General features: G+C 56.4%; 1 protein-coding gene across 1 annotated transcript; it reads right to left on the bottom strand.

Annotated features, from left to right (window-relative positions):
- Window positions 1–238: 238 nt before the first annotated feature.
- Window positions 239–3,182, bottom strand: HES1 (hes family bHLH transcription factor 1). The gene is made up of 4 exons (XM_081863936.1): window positions 2,818–3,182; window positions 2,598–2,693; window positions 1,891–1,978; window positions 239–1,237 (listed from the first exon to the last, which is right to left on the bottom strand). The coding sequence occupies exons 1-4, from the start codon at window positions 2,923–2,925 to the stop codon at window positions 678–680; spliced, it is 852 nt and encodes a 283-aa protein (XP_081720062.1). The 5' UTR covers window positions 2,926–3,182; the 3' UTR covers window positions 239–677.
- Window positions 3,183–9,108: the final 5,926 nt, after the last annotated feature.

Here is a 9,108-nt window from a genome sequence, read left to right as displayed (position 1 = left end):
TACTGTGTGGATTAAATTCAGGGGTCACTTTTGAAGATAAAAGGGAATTGGCAAGGAACTTATCAGGTTTAGCAGGCCATGTGAGTTGGCCCTTTATGAGCAGCCAGGCAAACAGAGTGAACTCGTGGCCGCCAGGAGTGCCCCAGCTCAGGGTCCTGCACCCTCACCCCCCCCCCAACCACACCGCCTGCTGCACAAAGGACAGAGCTGCACCCACACCAGGCTATTGCAGCACACACAATGCCAAATGTCTTTTTTATTTTTATCAAATAACTTCCAAAAGGAAGGAAAGGCTTTCCTCGTTGTTAAGAACAAACAGGTCTTTGGTGTCACTGAAAATAAAAGGAGTTGGGCAGAAACAAAGCCAGAAAGAGGGTGGGGGGGGGGAGAGGTGGACTTGGAAATGTGGACTCTCTCACAAGTGTGTGCGCACTTGCACAGGCCATGTGAAAAGCCACAGGAAAGAAAAGGGAGAGGAGAGCATTTGCTACGGTACAAATGAAGGCACAATCCAATATGAACAGTAGACAGCTATTTACAGCCAGAGAACCAGAAGGTCACTGGCTCCCTCGGAGGAAGAGAACCCAGAGCCCTGGCCACAGGGGTGGGGCACTCCAAGTCCTGACCCAAAGTCCAGAGGCCGAAGGGTGGGTGGGCCGCCAGCCCCTCGCCTGCTTTCACCAAGGCCTCCACACCGAATCTGCCGAAAGTGATGGGGCGCCAGACGCAGGAGAGACAGAGGCAGCGGGGGGCAACGCCGACCCCATGCCCCCGTCAGCGTAGAGGGGGATGACAGCGTTGCTGTGCGGGGGCCCAAAGGCCGTGCTGGGGATGAGGAAGGCAAACTGCCCGTCGGGTGCTGGCACCAGCTGGAAGCCTCCGTACACCTTGGTGCTTTCCCCGGCCGGGCTGCCCAGCTTGCAAGGCACAACGCTGGCCGTAGGGGGCACCGCACCCGCTGGGATCTGTACCAGGGGCTGCCCGAAAGAGGGGCCGTGCTGGCCCCCGGGGGGCGCAGGGTGGGGTGGCAGCGGCAGTGCAGCGGAGGACGGCTGAGGGGCGGGATAGTTCATGGCGTTGATCTGGCTCATGCAGCTGGCCAGGTGTCCGAGGAGTCGGGTTCGCACCTCAGCGTTCACCCCCTCGCAGGTGGAGAGGAAGCGGGTCACCTCGTTCATGCACTCGTTGAATCCGGCCCGGTATTTACCCAGCACAGTGGGGTCTGTATTCAGTGCGGCTGGAAGAAAGGAAGGAGAGAGGCAACCCTCAGAAAGACAGAGAGACACAGAGCCCAGAGCATTCAGCCTTGGGAAGGAGGGAGAGACAGCCAAGAAAAGTGTCACGGGGCTTAACAGTGACACACACACACAAACTGCAGGGGGTTGGTCTAGATGATGCTTGGGGTCCCTTCGATTTCTAGCATTCAAGGGCATAGATCTCTGCAGCGCAGAAGCACCCTCCATTCAGAGGCTGCCTGCCAAGGTTGCACACAGCTTTAAACAAAGGGAAGCAAGGAGAAGGGGGGGGGGGGGCTCTCGCCTCCTACGGCAGGAGCAGCAGGATGTGTCCCGTTTGCTTCTCATTATCCCGTCCCCATTTCCTCTGCCTGCAAGCTGCCACCCTCTCCCTTCTCTCTCTCTCTCTCCCCCCCACCTCTTTTCCGGAACAGTAACAACTTGGAGTTGTGGCTATAAATAAGACCCAGACCGTGGGAAAGGCCGCCTTCGCCAAGTCAGTAAAACACAGCTTGAATGGCATTCAAAACCGCAGGCGGAAGTCTGGAAGAAATCACCTCTGGAGAGGGAGGGGGAGAGAGGGAGGGGGCAGGGAGGGGGGGACACGCGCTCTCTCTCTCTCGCGCGCGCGCGCACAGCCCGGCCAACCACTCACTCGTCATCTGCGCTCGCTGCAGGTTTCTCAAATGCTTGACTGTCATTTCTAATATGTCCGCTTTCTCCAGCTTGGAGTGCCGGGAGCTCTGCAAGAGAAGGGGTGGGGGGAGAGTGAGCACCAGGGGGCGACACGCTGGGGGGCGGGCGAGGGAGAGAGTCTGGTCACAGGAGGATCTCAAAGGAGGGAAAGAGGGATGAATGTCAGCTGGAAAGCGAAGGAAGACCCTCACCCCGGGTCCCAGAAGGGCATTTTCCCAGAAAAAGGGGGCTGGCAGGTCACCCCCAGGCAAGTCCACAAGGTTATCCGCACTAATTGTGAGGGTGGGATTTATCGTCGGGATGTTAAGATATACTACTTGATAAATTGACAAAGAACATTTAATTAATTGATTGATATTTAATAAATACTAATTAATAATAATAGCAACAAGGACATGAGAAGACTTTGGACCCTGGAAGGCCATGGGGCTCCTGGCTTTTTGAAGTGGGGGGAGGGTACACCTCACAGGGTGATGGTGAGAATGACGTCCCGCAGCCTTCCCGGGCTGGGGGGCGTCCAGCCTCCTTGAATGCACAGCTTGCCTGGGGGTCGCCCGGCCTTCGGGAGCCGGAGATGGGGGCCCGCGCTCCAAGACCCTTTCCCGCGAGGGCCGATGCCCCCCCCCCCCGCCGCCCGGGAGGTTCCAAGTTTCTCCGGCCACTCACGTCCTTCTTGAGCGCGTCCAGGATGAGCGTCTTGAGCTGCCCGAGGCTCTCGTTGATCCGCGCGCGCCGCCGCTTCTCCATGATGGGCTTGGACGACTGCAAGAGACAAGCGCCCGTCAGACCCGCAGGAAGGAGGGAGGGAGGGAGGGAGGGAGGGAGGGAGAGAGAGGCGGGGAGGGGAGCGGAGAAGAGCGGCCCCCCACGCCCCGCCGGCTGTTACCTTCCGGTGGTCCGAGGCCGTGCGGGGCTTGTCGGGCGTGGCGTGGACGCTGGCCGGGGTGGCGGCCACGGGCGACGAGGAACTCTTCTCCATCAGGTCGGCGGGCATCCTGGCCCCCAGAGAGGCTTGGCGGGGCAAGCTGCTAACGCCGTCGCGAACCCCTCGAGTCGTGGGAAAAAGCGTCCGCGGCCGTCGAGGGTGCCAGGCGAGCGGCTCTCCGGGTGGTGGCGAGTCCAAAGGAGCCGGAGCTGCGGGGCTGGAGGCGCGTCTGCTTCCCAAGCCGCCCTGGCAACCGGGACGCGCACGGCCAGGCAGGCGGGCGGGCGCGCGCGGTGGAGCAGCCCGGAGGGACGGGGCGGGTCACAGGCGGCGGCTGCCTGGCGCGCGCTCTCCGTCTGCTGCTGCTGCTGCTGCCTCCCTGCGCGGCGCAATCCCGGCCGCCTCCCCGCCCGGCGGCGCCTATTTATAGGCTGCGCTGCACGCGAACGGCTCGTGTGAAACTTCCCAAACTTTCTTTCCCACAGTGACTTTCAGCCAATGGGAGCCGGAGGCACGCGGCCCCGCTCGTGGACGGCGCGCACCTATTGGCCGCCCGGCGCAACGCCCGGCGGCCAATGGCGCGCGCCCGGACACCCCCCCCCTCCCCGCCACCGCCACCCCGCGCACCAGGGACCGCCCTGTCAATCACCAGCCGCTAGCTTGGCTTTAACCCTTGCCGCGCCGCGCGCCCGGACACCCGACGGGTTCGGGGCTCCGCCTCGCAGCCGGGCCTCGGGGGCTCGCTCTCCGGAGGGGGAAGCTTGCCCCCCCCCCGAGAGCACCCTGTGCGGCAGTTAAATGGGGATCCGCTAAGGATCCCCGGCCGCCCACCGACGGGGCCGGAGAGGGTCGCTGGCGGGTGGAGGAACCCCCTTAGCTGATGTCCTGCTCACGTGAAGACGGGGGCTTTCCTCGACCCCGTCCCCAATGCAGGATGCGGCCGTTTGGGGAGGAGGAGGAGCACTCGCCCGTCCCTGCACCTCTCGAAGATGCTGTCGAGCCAGAGCGCAGCCGCCTCTTTGAGGCGGGATCCCGACCGCGAGGAGAGAAATGTAGGGCGCGGGGTCGCCTGAGCACAACGGCCGCTCCTCGCGAGTAAAGGGCAGCGGGGCCTTCGCCAGCGGCAGCTCCGAGCCCAGCACGTGCCAGGAAGTTTTATTGCGGCCGCCGCCCTCTCCTCCTCCTGGCCCCCCTCCGGGGACTTGAGCGGCGGGCGGTGTGCGCTCCTTGGCGCGCGGCTTGGACGGAGCCGTCGGGGAGGGAAGCCGGGCGGGCGGCCCGCAGCAGCAGCTGCCGCCGACGCCCCAGAGCCTGGGAAAACCCAGCCTTCGGGGAGCGGGGGCAGGAATGCGGCCTCAAGGCAGGCGGGGGGGGGGGGCTCCTCCTCAGCCCCACCCCTGAAGAATGCTGCCCGGCCCCTGGCCGAGGCGAAGACCCTCGTTCTGGTTCGGCAAACGGGGAAGGGGGCACATCTGGGTATCTCCATCTCCCAAAATGTTCGAGGTGCCCGCCTGGCTCAGCGCCCCCCCTTGCGGGGTTGTGGGGGGATCTGAAGATTCGCGGACCCCTTTTCAGGTGAGGGGCGAACTTAATTGCTTCCAACTTCCTCGCCCCTCCAAAACCCCCCCCAAAATTAGGGGGGCATTATTTTCTTGGTTTTAATGTTAGACGGAACTGAACTGGGAGGCTGTGCAGAGCAGTCTGCAGATGGGGACGGGGCTCTGGAGGCCAAGTCTGGGGAGCGAGGGTTTCCCCCTCTTGCGGGGGCTGCAACTCTCTTTTTTGGGGGGGCGACGCCTCCCACGGACCCTTCTGGTGACCCAGAGTAGCGGCGGGTGCGGGGAGGCGAGGGCGGACCCTGGGGCAGAGACCAGCGGTTCTCCTCGAGGTCACGCTCCGGGGGTGGAAATGTATCTTGCTTAGAAATGGATATATTATGATTTTTATTTTTAATTCATACCACTGTTACTGACAAGCTCCCTCTGTGAAAACGTCTCAGGGAATCTGCACACTTAGACGGGACCTCAGTAACTATTAAGTATTGCCTCAAAGTTACCTTGGCAGTATAAGAGGCTTGCAATGCAAAGCAGGGCATCAGTATCTAGAAGAGTGAGCGGATCTGTGTACATAATGAAAAATTTGGAAGAAGACTGTAACCGTGACAAACTTTCTCCATTTCCATGGAGGGAGGAGCTCCTTTTCTTCTTGGCTAATTCCTTTTTTCTCGCTATGTATGAACTTCACCAGCTCTTCAAACTTTCATTCGATTTGCATGTTTTGGAAAACAAGAGCAAAAAGTCCCGAATTCTTCTTGCTGCTGTTCATTTCTTACCTGCCAGGGATGTTTACAGCCATTTAAAGTTCAGTATCAAAAGAGGTTGCAGCAGGGGCCCCCACCCTTTTCCGAAGGGGGGGACACTTTGAATTGTGAGAGAGTGAGGGGGGGCAGTCCAAAAATGGTTGCCAGGGGTGGGGTGGGGGAGGGGTGGCACAACACAGAAAGAGGGAGAGAACCACCATGGGGAAACTTCCCCCAAAATGGCATTGCCATAGGGAGAAAAGGTTTAACCTGTGGAATTTCTGCCTAGAAAATGAAACAGTAACGGGGAAAGTACATTAAAAGGGAGAGGGGAAACAGCAGCTCTTCAGGACCCCAGAGAGCCCTTTAAAAAATTGTTTAGCAGTTTCCATTTTTCGATTGACACGTCATACTTTACCATCATGCATGATTTCTGTGTAGACTTCCCAACCTGACCTTCCCTGGCATTCTCAACATTGCTGCATATCAGTTTATTAGCCCACCCTGGGCTAATAAATAATATTTCCTGTATTTAACTGCTGTTCATAGGAATACCCCTGCTAGTAAATCGATTTTAGTGTAATATTTTTTAAAATATTCCCCCAAACTATCCTATTCACCCTTTGTCTTTTACCCCATTCTGATTCCTTACTTTGGCTGTCATATTTGCAAGTTCTGTGAATTCTGACAATTTGTGCAGCCATTGGTTGAGGTTTCTCTTTCTTTCCAATTTATGCTATTGTGGCCACTGCTGTTGCATAAAGAGATAAGTTGTGTACCTTCATAGGGATCTCATCACCAATAGTCACTAATAGAAAGGCTTCAGGTTTTTTTTGAAATGTGATCTGAAGAATGCTTTTGAGCTCATCATCATAATAACATAATAATAATTTATTATTTATACGCCGCTCATCTGGCTGAGTTTCCCCAGCCACTCTGGGTGGCTCCCAATCGAGTGTTAAAAATAATACAGCATTAAATATTAAAAACTTCCCTAAACAGGGCCGTCTTCAGATGTCTTTTAAAGATAAGATAGCTGCTTATTTCCTTCACATCTGAAGGGAGGGCACCACTACCAAGAAGGCCCTCTGCCTAGTTCCCTGTAACCTCACTTCTTGCAATGATGGAACCGCCAGAAGGCCCTCGGTGCCGGACCTCAGTGTCTGGGCTGAACGATGGGGGAGGAGACGCTCCTTCAGGTATACTGGACCAAGGCCGTTTAGGGCTTTCAAGGTCAGCACCAACACTTTGAATTGTGCTCGGCAGCATACTGGGAGCCAATGTAGGTCTTTCAAGAATGGTGTTATGTGGTCTCGGCAGCCGTTCCCAGTCACCAGTCTGGTTGCCACATTCTGGATTAATTGCAGTTTCCGAGTCACCTTCAAAGGGAGCCCCACGTAGAGAGCGTTGCAGTAGTCCAAGCGGGAGATAACTAGGCCACCTCCCAGTATTTGGGGGCATGTTTGCACTGCCATCAGAGTCCTTTAGTCTGGTGTCCAAGCAGCTCAGCCAACAATCACAGCCCTCCCTTCACTCATAGGCTGGGAAGCACTTGGCAGGCTCCTGTCACAGAAACCACCTAGAGGCTGCCTGCAGGTTTTGCTTCATGTTGTTGTTGTAGCCTGGCTTTCCCCCGGACTGGAACTCAGAGCCACTTTACACATCAAACAGAAAAAGCTAAAATCATGGAAAAGATAATCATTCAAAAGTTATTAAACACAAATAGAATTAAAACAATGTATTAAAAAGATCTATTAGAAAGACCCATAAAGAAAGCCGAAGAACTGATGCTTTTGAATTCTGGTGCTGGAGGAGACTCTTGAGAGTCCCATGGACTGCAAGAAGATCAAACCGATCCATCCTTAAGGAAATCAGCCCTGAGTGCTCACTGGAAGGACAGATCCTGAAGCTGAGGCTCCAAGACTTTGGCCACCTCATGAGAAGAGGAGACTCCCTGGAAAAGACCCTGATGTTGGGAAAGATGGAGGGCACAAGGAGAAGGGGACGACAGAGGACGAGATGGTTGGACAGTGTTCTCTGAGCTACCAGCATGAGTTTGACCAAACTGCGAGAGGCAGTGGAAGACAGGAGTGCCTGGCGTGCTCTGGTCCAGGGGGTCACGAAGAGGCGGACATGACTAAACGACTAAACAACACATTAGAAAGACAGATAATAGCAACAATACAAATACCACAGCGCCAGCCCTTTCCTCAAAACACAGTCAGTTCCCATCTGCCAGTAAGGAGGCAGCCCATCTAGCTTCCCTAGGCAGGGAGTTCCAAAGTTCTCTGGGAGGACTAGAGGCCTTTTTTTTAATGAAAGCTCAGTGTCTGGGGTTGGGGAAGAGGTTGGGCTGGGGGCAGCCGTGGCAGCAGGCTCCTCTTCATGGGGGTCTCTCTGTGGCTGCCCAAGAGGGAGGCTTTGAGAGAGGGGATTTATTTAGAGAGCAGGTTTCAGAGCTCCAGCAGGAGCCCCCAGCAAAAGGGTTGCCCTTTGGCTCGATGAGGAGGGCTTTCTCTTGCAGGGGATGAAATACCCACAAGGCAGGCAGACCCCCCCCCACAGAGAGAGACAGAGCTGCATCTCCCAGGATTTGGGGGGCATTTAGAACTTCAGGGTTGGCCAGAGATGACATGCAATTCCTTTGCTCCAAGACAGCTAAAATAAGAGCCACAATGAAGGGCTGGGCAAAGGGGGCAGCTTGGCAGCCTGGGGCACTCTTAAGGGTGCTGTGCCCTTTCTCTGGGGGTGTTTTCCCCCTTGTGTTTTTACTTGTTCTTATTTTTATCCATAAGCCACCTTGAGGAGTCGTCAGGGGGAAAGGCGGGTATAAAAACTGTGATTATATAATCATGATAACAATAATTTGGCTCCATTTCTGGAAGGGTTTCCCAGGCACCCTGAAATTGGGGTGGGGGTGGGGTGTCTCCGGAGCCTGTTTCCCTGCTTCCTCCCCCCACATTGGGGGGGGGGGACCCTTCCTGGACAGAATTGGCTGCCTGATGGTAGAAGCCAAAGGGAGCTTTGGAATCTCACCTACAAGTTGGAGGGGGGGCGGTAATCCTCTTGCTTCCTTCCCATGAAATTGGCTTGACAGTCTTGAGAATTTGGGGGGGGGGAGACAGTGGGCTGCCTCATTACTGCACAGCATAGCAGCATTGATGCAAGGAGCATCTCTGCCGCCTTTTTCACACACACACACACACACACACACACATATCTTTGGCTGCAAGAGGCCACTCTCACTGCTCTGTAATGATGGCTCCATTCAGAGACATAAATTGCTTTCTTTCATATTCATTCCCTGACACAGAAGCCAACTCTAGGGTGGGGGGGGGGTTGGGGGGGCTGGCACCCACACAGTCAAGGAGAAAAGCCTGCAGGATCTTGAGGTGTTTAGCAATATCATTAAAACACCACCACAACCCTCAAATCCAACGGAAGGGTCCGGATATTCTAATGGTTTTGAGCAGCTGCTGAACAAGGCCAGGGGTCCATATCTGGGAAGGGCTTCCCCTGATGTTTAGAGACCAGGCCTTTGAACTGCCTGCCCAGAAGCTGGCTCGGAAAGGGCCCTAACTCAGGAGCCAAAGGCTGCAGGTTCAATCATATAATCAGAGAGGAGGAAGGGACTCCAAGCGGTCATCTAGCCCAACCCCCGCAATGCAGGAATCCTGACAGCTGTTCCCTGGCAGTGACTCCAGGCAGGGCTGAAAGCTGGAGAGCTGCTGCTGCCAGCCAGTGTTGAGGGAGATGGACTGGCCCAGGATCTGGCAGGCTCCTCTGTGCCTCATCCTTGGGAACAGGCACGGCATGTCCTCTCTGGCCAGCTGCCACCCAGAGCCTGCCTGCGGCACTCTGGATCACCTCCCTGGGGGTCCTGTTAGGGGCTGGGGGTGGGGCAAGGACACGGGGGCAGCTCCTCGCTGCTCCTCTGCTTTGCAGCTGCCAAG

Source organism: Podarcis erhardii, assembly GCF_964252035.2.
Source record: "Podarcis erhardii genome assembly, chromosome: 5".
Taxonomy (NCBI): Eukaryota; Metazoa; Chordata; class Lepidosauria; order Squamata; family Lacertidae; genus Podarcis; species Podarcis erhardii.
Note: the sequence above shows the minus strand (reverse complement) of the source record. Positions and strands in the feature narration are given on the sequence as shown.